Raw genomic sequence first — 22320 nt, 5'->3', positions numbered from 1 at the left:
ATATCCATTATCCCTCTGATTTTAAAACGCCATGCATGTCTAATTATCAATGTGACGCAGCACTAAATTATCGTTACAAATAATCGAGTCCAAAACGGAGCAATCGTTACAATCTGTTATGTTTTTTTCGTTATTATGTGATGCGGGTAAACGGGTAACTAGTAAGTATAAAGGTAGGGCGTACGAATGTTGTTGCAGTCTTTGTTGGCAGATTAATAGAATCTTTTACCCAACCATGCAACAACATTCCGAGTGTTTGACAGCTTAAGAATCTTTTCTCGCACCTCGGACAGGGAAATCTCCCACGATACCCAGTGCTAGATTTTTCTATCTCGTCCGATCTGTCTGGTACCTTTACGCGAATTTTTGCGGAATTTTACGCTATTTATGTAACAGTCCGCGCATGTGACGTCAAACTCTCGAACCGGTGACGTCACAAGCGTCAGATAATCAATATTATTAGAAATATGTGCATTCAGTCATTTACTTTACATTTTCTGGTTGTTGTTATTAATTATGAAAACAGTATGTACCGATTGATCATCGTTTTTTTTATATAACCGAACTATAATTTTATGCAGAATGACTGAAATCGAAGCGCAGATGAAATGGTTAATCGGCTTTGAACCAGGAGGCCCAAGACGGGATAGTTTTACACTCTGAACGCGTATATAGATGGGTTTTGTTATATCTTAGAGGCGCGAGAAAAAAATCTATTACCTTTAAGTGATCGAGATGGGGTTATCTCAGTCTCGGGCTATGATTTTGTAACATCCCAACCTCGGCTAACGCCTCGGTTGGGATTATGTTACAAAATCTTAGCCCTCGACTGAGATAACCCGATCTGGTTCACTTACAGGTAACAGATTTTTTTAATCCCGAGGGTTGAGATCTCCTGTCTCATCCCAAAGAGAGTGAACGATTCTTTTTCTCTTACCCCGTGCACCACTTTGTGTCTCTAATAAACGTGTCACTTATGCAAGCAAGGATGACGTGACCTCAATGAGTCGCCGTCTTTGTGAAGTCATTTCATTGTTGTCGGGACGTTATAATACTATTACCGCGACGTCATGATACTGTTGTCGTGACGTCATACCATAGTTGGGCACGTGCAAAGATCTCGTGTAGCTTGTCTTACAGTTAAGGACGGGACCCACTGAAAAAGAAATGCGTTCAGTTAAGGACGGGAGTGTGTTGTTTGTATGTATATAACGAAAAACTTATTTTCGTTTCGAATTAATTTCGCGTTCAAGCCCATATTGATTTTTGTAGGTTAAGTGGACGTTAATGATAACCAACCAACTATGGGAATTTGTCATAAGCAGGTCAAAATTTGCGCAAATATTTTCCGGTTTTTAGTATTGCTGACATTTTTTACGATTTCATTTCTCGATCGAGACCTTCTACTTTTAAAATATTTTCGCGGCAATTTCTTTTCTCGATTTCTTGTCATCCGCAAAATACGCAAAAAATAATCGCACAGGAAGAAAAATTCATCAATTCGTTTTTCAAGAGCTCTTTTTAAGATAATCTTTTTACTCCTTGATCTTTATTCATTTTTACTTAAATTCCGGTTTGCTACTATTATTCATTATAGTAGTATTATAAAAACAAAATAGTGTCTAAAATAGCACCCTGCTGTACAGTTTTCAATGATTTAAACTTTAATTTGGTATTCTACAGGGTGGTCTTTTAGATTCTTTATTTGTCCCTTGCCGTTGATATTAATTGACGTCCTATAAACAGCCATGGCCATGCAAGGACAACCTCCCATGTGAGGCAGGAGTGAATATATATGGATGTAGTACAAACATGTCATTGCGTATGCTAGCCGCATACTTTAGCCAGTAACAGCGCAATAATCGCACTACCTACACAGAGAGCCAGGGTCATGTAAGGACGGCCTCTCGTGTATGTGACAAGAATGAATATATATGGATATATTGCTGTCAACACTTACATACTTGTGTACATTGGTGGAGAATGCACCATCCCACATCCCGAAGACACCTGTATTACAAGAAAGTGTGTTCAGCGTCGTTTGTACGGTTTGGGAAGCTCAGACAGCACCTCTTAAGGGTAGATTGGACACCAGACACCGTTGAGGATCTCGTGTTGTGCCATCTTGTATAGTAGATATCTTGTCCTTTTTGTAGTGCTATATCACCGAAGCATGCTGCCGGAGATTCCAAGCAATACATCCCGCCCGGTCACATTATACTGACAATGGGCAAACCAGTTACAAAAAAATTCGGCTTTGATTTGATATCCCACAGGGTGCTGTTTTAGATCCTTTATTTCCGTTATGTTTGTTTATTTGTTTGTTTGATTGATTAACGTCCTATAAACAGCTATGGTCATGTAAGGACGGCCTCCCATGTATGCGGTGTGTTGCGTGTATGTTGTGCGAGGTGAGTGTACTGGGAGACTGCGGTATGTTCGTGTTGTGTCTTCTTGTATAGAGTGGAACTGTTGCCCCCTTTATAGTGCTATATCACTGAAGCATGCCGCCGAAGACACCAAGCAACACACCCCACCCGGTCACATTATACTGACAACGGGCGAACCAGTCGTCCCACTCCCTGTATGCTGAACGCTAAGAAGGAGCAGAAACTACCACTTTTATAGACTTTGGTGTGTCTCGGCCAGGGGACAGAACCCAGAGCCTTCCTCAGAGGGGCGAACGCTCAACTCAAGGCCAAAAGTGAGGCGGTGCCAAGGGAGGCATTAGGAAAGATAAAGTCAGTTAGGAAGAAGAGAAAAGATAAGATCCTAAATTTAGTCGCCTTTTACGATCATGCAATAGGGGCAGCAGGTACAATTCTAACGCCCTACCTGCAGGGCCATATTTCCATTATGATAACGATATAAAATTGTTTTCAATGTTTTCAAACCTAAAATGGGAAATCGTCTTAACCATTACAGTTTCATTTAAGCCTGTTAAAACTCTATAACCATCAGAATATTAACAGATGATAAAGGATTATTCTCTACTCTCGCTGTCATTCAAATGATTGGGCATGACTATATCGTTTTGAATCTGCTGTAAGTCCGGAAGAACATCTCGTCTGTATTAAACTCCTATTACATTATAAGTCACGAGATCGTGCAAAAAAATAATAGTATTATAGTAGAGATATTATATCCTCTCCATAATTAATCATTACTGTTGTCTTTGAGTAGATGGTATACGTAGTGTTACATTAGGAGAACACCCCATATTTTGTGGCTCGTGATAATGCCCCATCATGATTATTTTGTACAATGAAGTTTTGCTTCTATTGTCTTTTGTTATCGTATTAACTCTATAAATTAATGCAATCTTATTCTATTTTAGGCTGGCATTTTCATTCACATTATGTGTTGAGTATTCTTGCGCCAGTGTGACCTGTGTAGATACATGAATGAACCTACTATTTCAGAAAAAGCTTGAATACATGTTATACTGGGGATGTGAAATATGAAAAGCATGTCCCCGGAGTTTCGCAATTTTCCTTAGGGAGGGGAGTCTTGATTAATATATAGAAATATACAGGGAAAACATGTTTTTGAGCATAATTTGTTCAATATTCATTACATATGAGTCAAAATTTGCTTAATCTAATAACACGAGATAGTATATAAACATTATAGCCAAATCGGTTCTTGCTAACCCTAAGGGACGTGAGGGTTGTGAGGGGCGGGATCAAAACAGGTCAAATGGCTAGAATTAAAAACAAAGAGTTCCCAGAGGGATCTTGGCGCCCACCAAAGAATGATCTATGTCTGACAATGGAAAGAGGGATCTTTCCCCTGTTTTTCAAACTTTTTTCAAACACACTACATAAAATTTGAAACAGATCGCTTCAGTACTTTCTAAGAAATAGTGGTAGCAAACTTCGACAATTAAATCCAAGATGGCGGCCGGTTGGCCATCTTGTTGACCGATCAGTTTCAAAAGGCAGTATGCACAACTAGGGTCCAAGGGAAACCTGCGTATGGAAATTGCGACAGATCCCTTCAGTAATTTCTGAGAAATAGCGGTAACTATCAAAATCCAAATTGGCGGCCGTTCAGCCATCTTGTTGACCGATCAGTCCCAAAACACAATATGCACAACTAGGGCCCTAGGGGAGCCAACATGAGAAAGATCCCTTCAGTGCTTTATGAGAAATAGCGATAACAAGAATTGTTAACGGACGGAAGGACGGACGACGGACGATTTTTGTTTAATTGTTTGTTTAATTAACGTCCTATTAACAGCTATGGTCATGTAAGGACGGCCTCCCATGTATGCGGTGTGTTGCGTGTATGTTGTGCGAGTTGCGTGTTGTGGGAGACTGCGGTATATTCGTGTAGTGTCTTCTTGTATAGTGGAACTGTTGCCCTTTTTATAGTGCTATATCACTGAAGCATGCCGCCGAAGACACCCAGCAACACACCCCACCCGGTCACATTATACTGACAACGGGCGAACCAGTCGTCCCACTCCCTGTATGCTGAGCGCTAAGCAGGAGAAGAAACTACCACTTTTATAGACTTTGATGTGTCTCGGCCAGGGGACAGAACCCAGAGACTTCCTCACATGGGGCGAACGGCCAAAAATGAGGCGGTGCCAAGGGAGGCATTAGGAAAGATAGGAAGAAGAGAAAAAAGAAAAGATCCTAAATTTAATTGCCTTTTACGATCATACAATAGGGGCATCAGGTACAATTCTAACGCCCTACCTGCAGGGCAGACGACGGACGAAAAGCAATTTAAAAAGCCCACCATCTGATGATGGTGGACTAAAAAAAATCCAAAAATTACAAATCAATCTGTTCAGGTAAAGATTAAGTTGTTTAAGTATGATGCGAATGGCGCATGTGTACCAAGGTAGTGTTGCGAAGATGGTTTTCGTTACTGTTACGTATGAGCTATGCTCGATGTCAGTGGCACTGCCGGCGTTGCGTATGCCTGGTTCGGCACCCTGTGCGTCCTGCGCCAAACCGCACTCACGCAGCTTCAGCAAATAGCTTGTCTCTTTACGCTATTACCTTTTCAGATTCAGTTTTGCTGGGATAGAGCCCGATTGACTGCCTACACGTACTTTTATACCCACAACACTACCTGGGTTACCCAAATGCAGATGAACATACAACATGTAAAAACACTCACTCGACACACGACAAGCATGACTAAACACTTTCACATAGGTAACAAAATACTCTGGCGGTAACACTGTATGGTAACGGTATCCGGCTCCGATTTTTCTGTATGTACTTCTAGAAAATCGTACCCAAAAAACGAAAGGGTTACGTGCTAAATCGCTTCAAAAACTCGATATTATTTCATTTGTTTACTTACACCTATGAAAAGTTAGAATAGTGAAAGCTTAAAATTTTAATATATCCCGCAATTGTATGTGAAAATGATAATAAAGACTCAAACACGTAACCTGGATCTATTGAGAACTACTGGCCCAGAGGGCCTGTATCGCTCACCTGGTTTGTAATGGCAAGAAATGTTCTAAATACAGATTCATTATTTTTTTATGAAGGAATTTACCTCTAAATTTCCCTATTGGTCCCACTTTTTCTGCTCCAGGGGGTCAGACCCAAAGTTTATTCAAACTCCGTTTCCTATCCACAGACAATATTTCTGGCTAAATTTGTTTAAAATTCATGCAGAACTATATCACCAGTAGCGATTTAAATAATTTTCCTTTATTGTCCCCATTGGGCCCCTCCACCCATCCTGTCCCCGGACGGTCAGAGCCAAAATGTATACAAATTCAGTTTCTCTTCCCTCAAGGATGTTTCTGGCCTAATTTGGTTACAATCCATGAAGAACTCTATGACTAGTAGCGATTTAAAGGATTTGCCTCAATTTCCCCTATTGGGCCCCGCTCTTCCTGTCCCTGGGGGTCAGAGCCAAACTTTATACATACTCTGTTTCCCTTCCCCCAAGGATGTTTCTGGCCAAATGTGGTTACACTCCATGACGAACTCTGACTAGTAGCGATTAAAGGCTTTACCTCATTTTCCTCATTGAGCCCCGCCCTCCTGCCCCTGGGGGAGCCTATTCCTCGTTGGAACCTACATAAGGCGGACTGGGTTCAATTTAAAAATTGTGCGCAGAGGAGCTCATCGAGGATAAACTTTTGAACCTTAATGACCCCATTAACATTTTCACAGAAGCGCTCACTTCTATCGCTACAAAAACCATACCAAAATCCATGCCAAAACCTACAAAGTTTCTTCTCTCAAATGATTCATTTATCAATAGATCTGGTAGAAATTCAGCTCTGAGGCGGTACTTGGCTTCGCCAACCGCCTCAAACTATAACAATTTTAAAATTTGGAGAGCAAAAGTTAGAAGGTTTATCAAATCCGACAAGAAAAGTACTTGGAAAGAGTACGTCTCAAAAATTAATTCCAATACATCTTCAAAGAAAGTTTGGGAAATGATAGGTAAAATCAGTAAGAAAAGAAAAGCAACACCATCCTCCCACCTAATTAACAAAAATAAAATATTTTCTTCAAAATCCGAAATAGCTGACGACTTTGCCAAAAATTTTGCTAAAAATTCATCCGTCAAAAATCATTAAAAAAAATTCAAATATTTAAAAAAAGAAAAGGAAAAGAGACGTCTTAATTTTAAATCATCCAATACTGAAAGTTACAATAGGCCTTTCGAGATACCAGAATTGCTCGAGTCCCTTGAGAAATCAAAGGACTCGGAAGCTGGACCAGACAGACGAAATTCCATATATGTTTTTAAAACAAATACCAGACTCTTCACTAAAATGTCTTTTAACTATTACCAAGTTTACTCTTCTGGCAAAATTTCCGAGTCTTGGAAGGGATCTACTACGATGCTACTGATGCCAATAACTATCGTCCTATTTCATTGACGAGTTGCATTTGTAAAACTCTAGAACGTATGATAAATACTAGATTAGTTTGGTTCCTGGAATCAAACAATATTTTAAGTCCTTTACAAAGCGGCTTTAGAAACCGCAGGGTAATGGTAGACCACTTAGGTAGACTAGAAACATTTGCCAAGAAAGTACATCTTGTGGCCGTATTCCTTGGCCTTAAAAAGGCATACGACACAACTTGGCAATATGGAATCATGAACGATCTCCATGATATCGGTATAGGAGGTAATTTGCCAAGTTTATTTCAAATTCAGCTCTGAGGCGGTAAGGAACTAAGTTCGAACGGGTTCAGCTTATTCAGAAACAGAAACACAGGAGATTGGTGTCCCACAGGGTGGTATCCTGTCTGTCACACTTTTTGAATTAAAAATTAACAGTATAACTAAATGCCTTGGCCAATCTACGGAAGGGTCTCTATTTGTGGATGATTTCTTGATCTGTTACAGATAAAAAAACATGCACACTATAGAACGACAACTACAACAATGTTTAGGCAAATTACAAAATTGGGCTGACGAAAATGGCTTTAGATTTTCAAGATCAAAAACTGTCTGTATGTACTTCTGTCAAAAACGAAAACCACACAATGATCCTGACCTCACACTCAATGGAATTAAAATTCCTGTAGTTGAACAAACAAAATTTCTTTACTAATATTTTATTCGAAACTGTCCTTTGTTCCACATATCAAACATCTGAAGGATAAGTGCTCGAAGGCGCTGAATATTCTACGAGTTCTTTCCTATGCTGATTGGGGTGCAGACCGTGAAATGCTTCTACGTATCAATCGGTCACTTATTAGATCAAAACTTGACTACGGCTTGATTATCTATGGATCGGCTCGTAGCTCCTACCTACAGATACTTGAACCTACACAGAATCAGGGACTGCGTCTCCCACTTGGAGCTTTTCGAACACCTGTGAGGAGTCTCCATATGGAAGCCAATGAGCCATCTCTAGACGATCGACGAAAGAAATCATCCTTACAGTATGCTGCTCAACTGAAATCCAACCCCAAAACTCCCGCATTTAACCTTGTATTCAATCCACAACATCAAGAAATATTTACACAAAATCAAAAGCTCATACCAACATTTGGCATCAGAATTTCAAAATATTTGCTGGAACTAAATATGAATTTCGACACCATTGACGAGTACACCGTATCGGATGTACCACCATGGCCCATTCAAACACCTGATATCAATTTATCTCTACTTGAGAGGGCAAAATCCATTACATTACCCGAAGAACACAAATTCTCCTTTCGGGAGTGCATTAGGGCTTTCCCTGACCATGTTCAGATCTACACTGACGGCTCAAAAGATGGGGATAATGTTGCTGCAGCATGCTGTACATCTAATCACTGCCCCTCTATCCGACTCCCGGAGGTTGCCTCCATTTTCTCTGCGGAAGCATGTGCTATCGGTCTGGCGCTTGACCATATCGAAGAACACCGCATTGAAAAGGCAATCATCTGTTTCGACTCTCTTTCGGTTCTTCAGGCTTTGAAATCAAAAACCCCTAGAAACACATTAATCCAAAATCTTTTGATCCGAACATTTCGATTGTCTTCTAAAACTCAAATTACTTATCTCTGGATTCCCTGCCATGTGGGTATAAAGGGGAATGAGAAAGCCGATAAAGCAGCGAAGACTGCTCTTCGCCTAGCACAAACAGATTTGAAACTACCTTACACCGACATCAAACCTTACATCCAGTCAGCCATTAAACACCATTGGCAACAAAGGTGGTCTAGCGAAACAAACAATAAACTGTTTAAAATACAACCTACATTAAATCCTAAACTTTCTAGTCGGAGAGACCGCAGAGAGGAAGTTGTTCTCTCTCGGCTCCGAACTAGACACACATTTTTTACACATTCTTATTTATTGAGAGGGGAGGATCCTCCTACATGCCATGCATGAGATTCACCTCTCACAGTGGAGCATGTTTTATTGCATTGTATTGATTTTAAACACATACGAGATAAGTATTATGATGTCTCCGATATGTACACTTTGTTTCATACCATGAGACATATTCATATTTTCAGCTATCTCAAGGAGATCGGCATTTTTAACAAATTTTGAACGTTTTCTCACATTATCTTATATTCATATCAACGCAACACTCATCGTTTAATCAACATTGTGTATGAGTTTTCTCGTGTGTTTTAGCCAAAACTATTTTATACTATGTAACTCTTTTTATTAAATCAACATTTACAATTTTGTTTTAGTGTTTACTTTACTATTTCTTATCCTGATCTTTTAGATACAGTCCTTGTTTTTATCCTGATACTAATGCCTGCCTTGTAGTTTGGCCCTAAATGACCTTAGTTGTCGATAGGCCGTAATACTCAAGCAAACAAACCGTGGGGGTCAGAGGCAAAATGTATACAAACTCTGTTCCCCTTCCCCCAAGGATGTTTCTTGCCAAATTTGGTAACAATCCATGCAGAAATCTATGACTAGTAGCGATTTAAAGGATTTACCTCAATTGGCCCCGCCCCTCCTGCCCCCCAGGGGATCAGATCCGAAATTTATTAAAACATTGTTCCCCTTCCCTCAAGAATGTTTCTGGGCAAATTTGGTTACAATTCATGCAGAATTCTATGACTACTAGCGTTTTAAATGAAATTTTGACGGACGGACGGTCGCCGCGCCATGACATAAGCTCACCGACCTTTCAGGCCAGGAGAGCTAAAAGTGCGTGAAAAAAAAAAAATATCTCAAGATATCGGATGCATTTCATTTAGATAAGATGATGAATGAAGAATAAGGATAGAACAAAAGCGATCTACCACTTCAAATTTATAATACATACATCCTTTGTGTCATAATCAATGTTTAGTGAGCATGTTATGACTAGTGTACGTGACTGGTACGCACAAAATTTCGGTTTGGTATTCATAGGTATACGGTTTGGTAATAACAACCTGGTGAAAAATTTGAATCACAAATAAAAACATAGGATATCTTAGGGACAGTATTATCATTTCGCGCAGTAAAATTAACACAGCAAGAGCCGATACATTATTACCATCATAGAAAACAATTACATTTGTATACATGTAAGTTTGTAACCCTAGTGTTTATTGGTAGCTGTTATATATAGCTTCGTCTTATCAAAGTATATAATGGGAAAAGCCGGAAAAATCAGTACATCCTATAAAAAGTGTGCAACGATTAATCATTAAGGATTTTTAATACAAGTCAAGACACTTTTATACTTCCATACTCGTGCGTAATGTTTACTCATGTTGTTTCTTTTTTATTATCATGTTAATTTATTCACCCCCGAGGGGAGGAGACACGTTATGTTTGTGTTCTATTTAGAGATAAGTGTTTTAACACATACATTTATGAAATTAATATTAATGTCCTTCAACTTTTTATACCAACTCATTAACATTCTCGCCCGTGATTTTATCTACAGGGCGAAACGAACGATGGTTATTCAAGTGTTCATTTTTATCAAACAGCTTATATCCAATTCTCCGTAATTAAACTGGTGTCATATCGCATTTCGGTTGTTCAACTGCACTACATGGCATATAATTAAACAGCATTCCGATTGGAAAGGCGTATCATCAGGAATTCCTCAAGGATCCGTGCTGGGCCCACTACTGTCCGTACTTATTCGTGAACGATCTAACGGAAAAAGATATCATAGATGTATATTTATCTGCTGATAATGTTAAAATATTCAATATAATTAACAAAAAGAGAGAAAAAAAAAATAGTAGATCTGATCGCGATCAAAACACAGATTTCCATCCAGGTAATGATTTTAGAGATACATCAATGAACAAATGATCGTTTTAATACGTTTCCCTCTGCTTCAATTCGATCGACTAAACGAACGATCAAAGGAACGATTGAACAAACGCACGCATTAAAGAAAGAAATGACGAACGAACGAATAAGCGAACGAACAAGGAATGAATGAACGAACAAACGAATGAAATTCTGTTTATAAGGCTCAGTCCTTTCGTGTCTGTCTAACGACAATGTGTTGCCAGAGCAATTGCCGTGTGGTGGATGCTACTATTGCACAATAAACACTAGGAATGGAACCTTTTTATTAACTCCGTGGATGATGCGGTACCGCTAGCAAAGCCATCACCAGAAATCGGTTACCCATTTACCCATGGTGATAACCCCTCACCTTTGTTTAATGGATACTCATGGCAGGACATTGTCAAAGCACAGAAAGGAGACTCAAAGCTAAACATCTTGTATGCTTGACAGGTGAAACTTCCGCTGTGGATGTCCTAATGTTGAGAAGCCAGGAAGTAAAGCATTATTGGATTAACAAGGAATTCTTTACCTTAGATGACGATGGTACTTTATGGGAACGGGATTTAAGACATCTTACCAAGAAGGTGATAGTCTCTCCGACCGGCATGAGACGGGAACTACTGGCCTTATTTCATGACCTACCATCATGCAGTTGGCCATTAGGTCAGGAACGCTCATAGGGAGGTGTAAGGCACGGTTCTATCGTCACGGGATATACGCAATTATGTGGCTTCGTGAGCAACCTGTTACAGGAATAAAAACCCTAACCTTCGAGTGCGAGCAAGGCTTACATCATATCACGCTAGCGTGCCCATGGAACGTGTGCATCTTGATTTCATGGGGCCGCCCCAACCACTCTGCATAATATCACATGTACCCCAATCACAATCGCTTCAAGCCTTGCCCAGACAGGGATTTACCGGCTTGGTTACTTAAATATATTTGTTTGTTTGATTATTTTAACATTCTATTAACAGCCAGAGTCATGTAAGGACGGTCTCCCATGTATGCAGTGTGTAGCGTGTGTGAAGTGCGAGGTGCGTGTTTTGGGAGACACAACACGAACATACCGAACCTCGCACTTCACGCACACTGCATGCATGGGAGGCCGTCCTTACATTGCCTTGGCTATTAATAGGACGGAAATTTTATCAACCAAACAAACAATTATGGTCGTTAGTCGCGTTAGGCAGGGAGTCGTTGAATACGGGTCAGTCATATAGTAAATATTGTTGGGAGGAATAATTTAAGAAGCACAAGACAGGAAGTCACTGAATACAATCACACTCAACGCTATGGTGTGCAGTCAACATGTGTATTTATTCAGAACGAGGCTCAGACACATAGATTCATGACGTAATACACAGATAAGAGTACATGAGAGTATGCGTTGTACACACTGAAGTATTTTGGTTACCGTAGTTATGATAGTAAGGTAACTTATTATTACACAGGGGTCGGTGAGACAGGTTTTAATGCATTATAATAATGAACATAAAGGAGATTTAAAACAGAACCCTGTAGAATACCTAATTAAAGCCTAAAACTGGAGTAGTGAGCATGGTATAAAAAGAGGCATTCAATGATAGCACACTGGTGGTAGCACTCTAAAAAGACGAGTCGCAATATTAGAGAAACGCAACATAAAACTGTAAGCCAAATAATTTTCATTTGCGATTCAATTTCGGGGATCAAAAGAAATCGTGTTTTATGTACAAGTATATTGAATAATTTACTTATTGAATAATTTACTCTACTTTTGGTTCATTTACAATCAGTACTTTATTCCATATAGGACACATTGCCATAGGTTTTTTCCGGAACGCTATTAACTATTTTAATATTTTCTATATTTAAATAAAGTAAGAAGCTCAAACTTTTCAATGGTGGTAATGGTGTAAAGTAAGTAACTTTTGAAACTGAAAAAATGCTAATTCGTCTGCTCCTTTGGTTAATAGAGAAAAAAATATCATTCGTCAGCGGTTTAGCATCCTTTGGAGGTCTCGACCGCAAAATGAAACGGTAAAATACACCGGGTTACAGCATACCGCAGCCTTCCGAAATATATTCACACACGCATTTCATTGCATATGGTTTTTTAATTGGCCTTCGCCGTTCTAGAAAGTTAAGTCTTATGAACAAACAAACAAACGAAATGGGTATGCTTTCTGTATACAACACCAATCATACAGATCCAAGTGACCTAGAGGCAGGATCTTAAATGCAGAAATCCTATCGCACATGGCTTGATACTGTCAAGGGAGATAAAGTTTCTTAATGAACTCGACAATGAAACCATTTCACAAATTTAATCAACACGATATTCAGCAATGCTACAAAGTCGAAAAGATGACTGTTCCCGATGGTTGCGTGTTGGTTGGTGAATTATGATTATCGTCCTATTTACAGATAATGCGATTTAAGTATCTACACACTAGTACAAAAATAACACAACTAACATATATAAAGTAGACTGACTAAGAGTTTATCAATTTGCATATTCATTAACAATACATGTACCACAAACAAAAAATGAAATGATTTTTTGGACTTAAGTTGAAATCTAACAAATTGTACTATCATTCATACCTACCCGTAATCTGCATCAGTTAAGAACGAACTAACAAAACGTGATTGAAGGAAATCATTGATTACCGTGCTACAGGTTCTGTTTTAACATTTGATAAAGTGACAATGTTGATTACATTGCGTTTATGACCCGTTTTGTTTGAAAATCAAGCTATTGTTAGGTTAGAATTGAAGAACTAAAACACACACCTCGCATTTCACACACGCTATACACTTGGAGGCCTTCCTTGCATGACCCTGGCTGTCAAAAGGACATTGATTAACCAAATAAACTACATTTACAATATATTTCTAGCTTGACGACATGAAACGCTTATCTTTTATTTTATACGGAAATACCAATCTGTACTTTTCATAATAAAAAAATGAAGGTTCATGCAAAATCCTACTGGTCACAGTACAATGTTACAACAAACATAAAACCAACATGAAAGAGTACTGCAGCACTGCAGTAGGTTACTAGTTTGGACTATATTTTGCATTGAATAATTAAATTTTAAATGATAATTATAGTGTGATGCAGCAAATTAATAATCACACACATGCATAGCTTAAAAATAAACGGAATCTAGAAATTTGCAGCAAGACACGGACCCAAAGGATAAATATAAGTAGCATATTTAGTTTCTTGATCCAAACCAGAAATGGAGGATGCGACACTCGCTATAGACTATTAGCGTTTTGACTTGGACCAGACGAATGGTCGGAGGCCATTACAATTTTATGGGTAAAGTATTGCATTGGAAACACTCACTACCAACCACATCTTGACCTCCAAATAATGACATATGGGTATATATATGACTTACATTAAGATATCGATATTTTTTACCTAGATTACATTTGATGATAAATGATGTCGCTCTAATGTTTGATGCTTACGGCGACATAGACGTGATACGTAAAAAAAAAATTCACACTACATTAAATAAAATATGTTTTGTCTTACGTTCAATTCTTTTTCTCATATCACCTTTCTGCTGCCGTAGATACTTCATCTATGCATAAATTAATTTAGCGAATATGAATTTAGTTCATTTGTATGCTGGTGTAGTTTAGTAATTTTTTCGAAAAATATATTTTAGGTTTCAACTGTTTCTCGGAATTTCTTCCGGTTTCAAGTTATTTCAATGTTTTTGTTTACATCTTTCCCAATACTCATGCTAACTTTATATCCGAACCGTTTACGTGCCGACTGTACAAAGTGTAACAAATTAAACGCTTAACTCAGCTGTTACATTTTCAAAATTTGTAATCAAATGAAAATATAATTTGAAAATGTATATGTACTTGTTAACGGAAGCTACAGAAATTATGTGCTTTAAATCAATGCTGGAAGCATGTACCATAGCATACATCAGTAAAAACAATACATTCTAGAATTCAAATCGTCCGGGCGTCTCCCCTTTCTTCTCCAGAATTTGTGACGGTACCACAGATGATGTTTGGCATAAAAGAAAACTGAACGATGCTAATATAATAAAATTATATTGTACATAAGTTAGTAATCTGTACCGTAATTTCGTTCTCACGTATCAAGAAGAGCAATTGATATATTATTCACTATCAAATATTTTTCATAACTTATTTTTCATTCAGATTTTCATATGCAATACACATTCCATAATCAAAATATATAATATTTTCATAATACGTAACGTGTGTTTTACAATTATGTTTATATCGTATTTCATGAAAGTTCATGGTATTTTATAAAATGAAAGAAATAGTACAATATATGTACTAAAGTTCGAAACCTTTTGTTTAATTCAAGTCGTTTGGTGGTTTACATAAATTTCGTCTAGAATGGTCCCAGTATAGCCATTCTCCTATATCGGTATATAGTCTTTGGTATTGATGTACATCTTTTTGATGAAGCCGACGGCAAAGTTCACAAAACGCTATTGAATGTGTAGTTCCCTCGTTTACTTGGTAACTTTCTCTCCATTGTACATACTTTTGGAATTTTAGTTTACTTTTTGACAGTGATTCCATATGATTGACAAGATTTCTTTTCTGTTTGAATTTAGTTGTATCAATATAAGAACCCGGAGGAAGAAACATAGATACATTAGATCCACTCCGGACTATAGGCAAAGTCGTTACATCAGACGCGTAGAGTTTAAAACTCTTCTCTGTTATGTAATCTTCACATAGCTGACTTTCAAATGAGAGATAAAATTTGTATGGCTTCAGACATTCTTTAGTGTTTATTCTTGGACATTGGTTTTTTGTACCACACTTTCCATAAACATCAACTTTAGTCAGTTTTTGTAATTTATCGACATATAAATGTCTTTTTCCGTTTGTATCACAATTGGATACCATCCATACAGTGCTTTTGGGCTTATTTTGCCATTTTTTATATAATCCGTTGAATTCCTTTTTCACGTCGTCCTTGTTATGTTTTCCTGTACTAAATATACCATATGTATTCGTGATATCAGCATCCCTTCTATAACTAATCGTCCAATTAAAAACATTTTTCCATTTATCAAATTTAATCCAATGGACCAAAGGTGGTTCCAGAGAATGGAACACCCATATTTGTCCCATTTTCTTTGGGGGACGCTTTTCAGTGATGTACGGTGTATGGAACACAACGACGTCACTTCCGGCGAACGAATCCCCTCCTTCCGTCAAGTGGCATTTGTTCTTACAACTCGAAAATATATCCTTTGGGATCCACGGTGGGCGATTGTAGTAATGTACTCGTATTGATGCTCCTGCTGCTGTCGCCGATTTAATTTTCTGTGGCGTACCTGCTGTTTTTGCCGATTTCTTTTTCTGCGATACTCCTTTTGGTTTTATTAATGTTTTTGCATGCGATGATACAACTAGATTTTTCTGTCTTATCTTAACTGGTTTATGAGCTGGTGGTGTGTATCGAATGAATCCTTCGTCTGAACGTGAATATATCCATAGAAAATAAGCGAGGATGGTGGAAATGCCAAAAACGAGTACAAAAAATGATGATGTGAACCTAAAACATAAGAAATATGTAAAAACAAAAACTTAATATACTGCCATATCCTATACATTTATCATATATAATGTTGACAATGCCCAATTTTACGAACATTCCTTAACTCTAAGGCATTGCTTAACTTAATATTCCCTATAACAATGCATTACAGAGTTTAAGGAAAAATCTGAAGTTAAGGAGCATTCCTTAAAGTCTGTAATGCTTTCCTATGACGAATTTTAAGTTAAAGATTTCCTTAAATTTAAGAAATATTGTTGAAAATTTAACCAGAGACATCCATGGGAAAAGGGGAAGAGATTCATATAAATCTTGGCTCTGAAGGGACGAAGACATTTAGGGTTACATAACCATAGCTGTTAATAGGACGTTCATTAATTAAGCAAACAAACAATACAAGAAAGGAAACAATATTTGTAGAGATCAATACTTGATCACATATGAATTATAGTCCGATCCTCTATGAAACGCAAAATTTAACATATAATCCGATTAAAGTTCGTGATAAAAAGGTCGAGTAAAATATCTTTAGGGCAAGCTTCTTATTACACATAAATTGCATTTTATTGTACCTCATGTTCAAAACATCAAAACAATATGTGTGATTAGTTTCATTTGGCCTGGAAATAAAACATTATTTTCCCTCGGGGGATATAAAATACAGTATTATTCTGGAGCGCGTGGCCCCTTGGTGACCGCCTATCAATCTCCTCGTTCAATGTACAACATTGACGTCGGACAGAAATAGCGAATCATCAATTATTTCGGTATAATAAACAATTTAGATCCCTGGTAGAAGGGTGATATGAAGGCTTATTTACTATTAAATGTAATATTACCCTTGGATAAGCTCTTTGAATATATCGTAACTTCGGGTTAAGAAACCTGCATACCACCTAGTCACCAGGGCCATAAATACACAATATGACGTATTTGTATATTATTATTTCTTACGGGGTGAAGTTGTGACATAGGTAAAACAATATTAATCATAAATGGGCACTCTCTTGTCACTATATATGACAAATTAATTACGTTTTTAGAAATCATGTTTCATAGTAGATGTGATATGAATGTGTTCAGAGAGCAGAGAGTTTAGCTTTATTATCATTATCATTTGTTTTACACGCGACAATCAGGTTGAAAAATAAACCCATAACTCTGACATTCATCCGACACTAAAAACGTATAATATAATTCATCATTGATAATTAATGAAAGGCCTCCGTCCAACGTGAAAAGTACACATGTATCAACTCAAATAAAAAAGTATTATCTTTTCAACAAGAATAATTAAGATTAAAAGTTTGATTCTCAATTGAAACGTTACCTAAAACGCGACGAAGCTGTTAATCCCCTGGTGCTGGAGTCGGAACCCATGGTGACATGACGGTCATAATCTAGACAGTACAAACCCTCTCTTCCGAAAAATCTTCATATTGATGTTGAGCTTGGTCTTCAATTAACGACCGTATTAATGTTGATGCCAACCTGTCTTTTAAACAAACCACCACAAGACCACGTTTAACCAGTCTTTTGAACAAACCACAACGAGACCACGTTTTAGCAACTCTTCAGTTTACAGCGTGTACTCCTCTGTCCTGCTTGTGTTGATAGTGTTAGCCATTGTGTGACGTTTTTTCAAAGCACTCGCGCGATAACTATAGCCTTGGGCTAAATAATGAAACTGTCTCCGTTATATATATCTATCATGTCTGAAATTTATCTTGACAGAATACAATTATACATAATGATTTATACAAATGTAATTACTCTTAAACAATACAACTAGTGCCAACATTTTCTGTATTTTAAAACTGTCCGAAAACACTTTATAATTTAGGCATGAAATTAAAAAAACACCTGTTTATAGGGTTATAAATGACACCGTCTGGGTTGTATCAATAGGTTCATGTAAAATCCGTTCGGTTTTCTGTTCTACAATCGGATGATTATAATAAAATATATTATTTTGCGTATCATGAATTTCAACATAATCTCGAATATGTAAATTTGAGATCAAGGGCTCCTTTTCCTCTTTGTATGAGTATTCGCCTTTAGAACTCGCGATTTAGCTCTATCGTGAAAATAGGTTTTTTCGCAAAAAATGAAGTCGGTAACAGTTTTAATGATTGCCACAAATGCTGTGTCAAAATCAGATAAATTCTTAACTAATTAGTTTTTGTTTTTATGCTTTGCGTATGTTTACATAAAAACATAGCTGAAGAAATCACTTCATAAGTACTAATAACGCTATAACACGTTACATATAATTGTAGTCCACAGTTTGACTTCTTGGTTTGACCATGTAGATGTAGATATGTCTTTTTACGGCCAAAATTCATTTTGATCTCCTACCTATTCTTTGTAAAATTAAAACTTATGCATTGTAAGTATAGTTATCCTCAAAATGTTGGTAACTTTTGGAGGTAAATAACACATGAATATACATGCAGTTCAATGGCAATTGAAAAAGTGGATATTATGAGGGTTTAGTAAATAGGTTCGATATGACCACGAAAAATGATAACACTTGCTTAGAAATCTCAAATAATTTTAAAATCTTATCAAGTTAGTTATAGGCTTTAATAACGCAACATAATCTTAGATATGAAAAACAATATTATTAGACTTGGTATCACAATATTGTCGATGCAGCGTCAAGTATCCTGAACAATACCAGTAATTTCTGCACTTCCTGCATGTCTCGGTCTCTGTTCGATCGAATAACGTAAGTCTGAACTCTTTCCCCCAACATCATCCATCTGGAAACCAGCAGGAGAAGATCAAATCACATAAAGAATATTTGTTTGTTGTGAAATCAAAGAATGATCGATTACGACAAAAGATCGCGATTCGACAAAATTTGTGTAATAATGTAACCTAAAATCTTAAAAAATGTTATGCATAAATTTTATAGAAAATTTTCTGATGACTAACACTAACCTTTTTACAGTTCAGTAGAAAACAAGTTAATGTTTCTAAAATCATTACAAAAATAGGGGGTCAGTGTTCTTGACTTTTGACCCGTTTCAAAATTTGTTATTTTTCAGTATTTCTTGCCGAAAATTCAAATCCCTAAAATCGATATTGATTTTAAAACTGACAAAGAAGATAATCTGAGCTAAATAAAGTACTTCTATTTATTGCAGTGAAATGAGCATATACTAGTGGATGACACCTAAAGGAGTGTCGCGGATGAAATGAAGAGAATTGCGAGGAGGGATAAGTCTAGGTGTTATAGTTATAAGGAACCAATTTCATAAGGTTAGGAAAAAATATACAAGTTTTAGTACAGTGAAATGAGTATACATTGTCAGACCATGAAGCCAGTTGTTGTGTACAATGACATTTAACATTTTAAAGTGTTTTTAGTACTCATATAGTGTCTTCTGCAGATATAATTTCATCTAAACATACATAAAGTATCAAAACGTTTTATAAGATCGTTTACAGTTAAAAGCATCTGTAATTTACCCAACATATGTTTATAAGGTATCATACAATTTTGTTTATGCATATAAGTTATGTAACTAAATAAACTTAATCCATCAAACCTTATGGCTCTCAATAAATACAGCATATCCAAATCAATATTTTCGTCCACTTATGGCACGTATAACCTTAATGAAATACAGCGGAAAACGAGTAAAATACACATTTTGTCAATTTAAGAACACTTACTCGCTTGATTTGTGATCGTTGTTGTTAGCCCAGAGGTGATCAGAAGCAGGCAGAGGACACTTTGAAGTTTAGGGATGTATGAAAGTCAGAGGTCAATTTTTCAGAATACATTGTATTTCAGAAGAAGTGATAATGCTGAATTCAATTCTGGAAAGAAAACAGTATGTTGCTGAGCTTTTTCACTACAGCTCATTGAAAATGATATGTAGTGCATCACTCTTTTCAAAATTGCATCCCATGAAAAATGCATGTTTGAATGAAATGGCAATAACAATTGAAACAAACTACCATTGGTGTTCAAATTTCGTTTATTCTCATCATTTTTTTATCAATTTCCAATATATAAACAGAATATATAAGTTTTCATAAAAATAAATTGTCTTTATTAATCCTTTCATTCACTCCCTATGGGAAATTGATATTGGGCTTTCAAAAATGCTAATCCTAGACCTAAAACATGCAAAAAAATGATATTTCAAATATTTGAATTTTTCTTAAAATTTGTCATATTAAGCAAATAAGCCTATGTTACGATGGTAGGTCGCTTTAACTTTTACGCTATTTGAACTCGCGTTAGAAATATATCGCGAAAATATGTTTCACGAAAAAAATTGGTTCACAGTAATAATGACGTCCTCAAGTCAAATTAAGATTAATTCCTTATAGGCGCTTCTTCCTTAATACTGCAAACTAACTTTTTTTCGTGTGCGTTTAAATTCCGCGAATTTTACGATCAAAGTTATTAAACATTAACGAAAGTGTTTCTTCGCAAAGTTATATCTAAATCACTGAAATACGAAATTCCATTCAATTTTTAAATCCACGATTTTTATTTTCTTTGCGAACTTATTTTGAAACGAAAATCGCGAAATATAGTTTGTTTACTTCATGCCATTCGATTAGCAGATTTTGCGGATAAAGAGGTTATTATGAGGGTATAGTGATTACGTTGGATATGAACACGAAACACAGTAACACTTAGTCAGGAACATCTCGATAATATCTTATAGGCTTTGACAGTGGAACATTCTACCTTATTTATTTTTAGCTTGGAAAAAAAACAAGTAATATATATATAGAATTTGATATCACAGCATGGTCAATGCAGCGTCATGGATCTGAACAAACCTAATAATTTCTGCACTTCCTGAGCTTCCCTATCGTTTTTCGATCAAATGGCATCAGTTGCACTGTTTCTTTTCACGTGAGGCCAGTTCAATGAAAATAGATTTTGTAGATGAACTGATGAATATAACTTACAGTCATGTGATTTTTTTTCAGAAAATACGAGTTTTGAAAACCAATTTTAAAATCGGGATATTTGTAGTAATTACCAAATACAAAAAATGTATGACAACATCCTTTTGAGCTCGCCTATTCGAAGAAAAGGGGGAGCTAATGTTGTCACCCCCGCGTCGGCGTCGGCGTCAGCGTTGGCGTCCCATTTCACGTTAAAGCTTTTGAGCAAGTTTCTGTTTCGTCAATTGTTTAAGCTTTAACTTCTTCTGAATAGGCGAGCTTTGCTGTTCTACAACAGCTCTTGTTCATTGAACTGGCCCCCTGTGTTTCTTTCGGGTTGTTTTCTCCAACATAATCCGACAACATACGCCCGAACACTGGCAGGAGGATACCAAAAGACATGGAAGATGTATTTTGATGTAAATCCAAAGTATGTTCATTTACAACACAATGATATGATAATATAACCTGAAACCTAAAGGATGTAAAAACATGAAAATAGGACTAGGTTCTTTCGTGTTTTAACCTTTTTTTTGGTGACGAGGTGGGATATAAGAAAATTTAATTCTGCCAGTGAAAAATGCTCGTTACGAAAAAATTATCAGATATTACATAATCACACGTCAAGTAGAGACGTATGTTAGTATAAGAAGATCTGCATAAAAATTATCTATATTGTGTTTAAAGAACAAATAGACTCGTCATTTTTGTAATAAAATTTAAACATCTATAAAACAGGAACAATTCTTAAAATAGAACGATATGCGTTTGAAAATATATATTTGTACTCCATGTAAAAATTACCATGGCTGGGAACGAAATAACATGGGAATGCATCTCTTCGATAATGTTTCGTTCCCAATCATTAATATTTCGTTCGAATGCAATAATATTTTGTTCCCACCTAATAGTTGTTCGCTCGAACGCAATAATATTTCGTTACCATGCAATGCTATTTTGTTCGAACGCAATATTATTTCGCTACCACGCAATACTATTTTGTTCAAACGCAATATTATTTCGTTACCACGCAATAATGTTTTGTTCCAACGTAGTAACATTTCGGTTCCTTGCAATAATTTTATTGTTTTAATGTGCGTTCCCAGCCACCGTAAAAA

At 36.7% G+C, this 22320-nt stretch overlaps 1 protein-coding gene across 1 annotated transcript; it reads right to left on the bottom strand.

Moving 5' to 3' along the window:
• Positions 1-12449: 12449 nt before the first annotated feature.
• LOC138324428 (alpha-(1,3)-fucosyltransferase fut-5-like) lies at positions 12450-19044 on the bottom strand. Its single transcript, XM_069269494.1, has 2 exons — positions 18960-19044; positions 12450-16310 (listed from the first exon to the last, which is right to left on the bottom strand). The coding sequence occupies exons 1-2, from the start codon at positions 19042-19044 to the stop codon at positions 15061-15063; spliced, it is 1335 nt and encodes a 444-aa protein (XP_069125595.1). The 3' UTR covers positions 12450-15060.
• Positions 19045-22320: the final 3276 nt, after the last annotated feature.

The sequence above is a fragment of the Argopecten irradians genome, chromosome 5, assembly GCF_041381155.1.
Source record: "Argopecten irradians isolate NY chromosome 5, Ai_NY, whole genome shotgun sequence".
In the NCBI taxonomy this organism is placed as follows: Eukaryota; Metazoa; Mollusca; class Bivalvia; order Pectinida; family Pectinidae; genus Argopecten; species Argopecten irradians.
The sequence above is the reverse complement of the archived record's forward strand: the minus strand, read 5'-3'. Positions and strand labels throughout refer to the sequence as shown.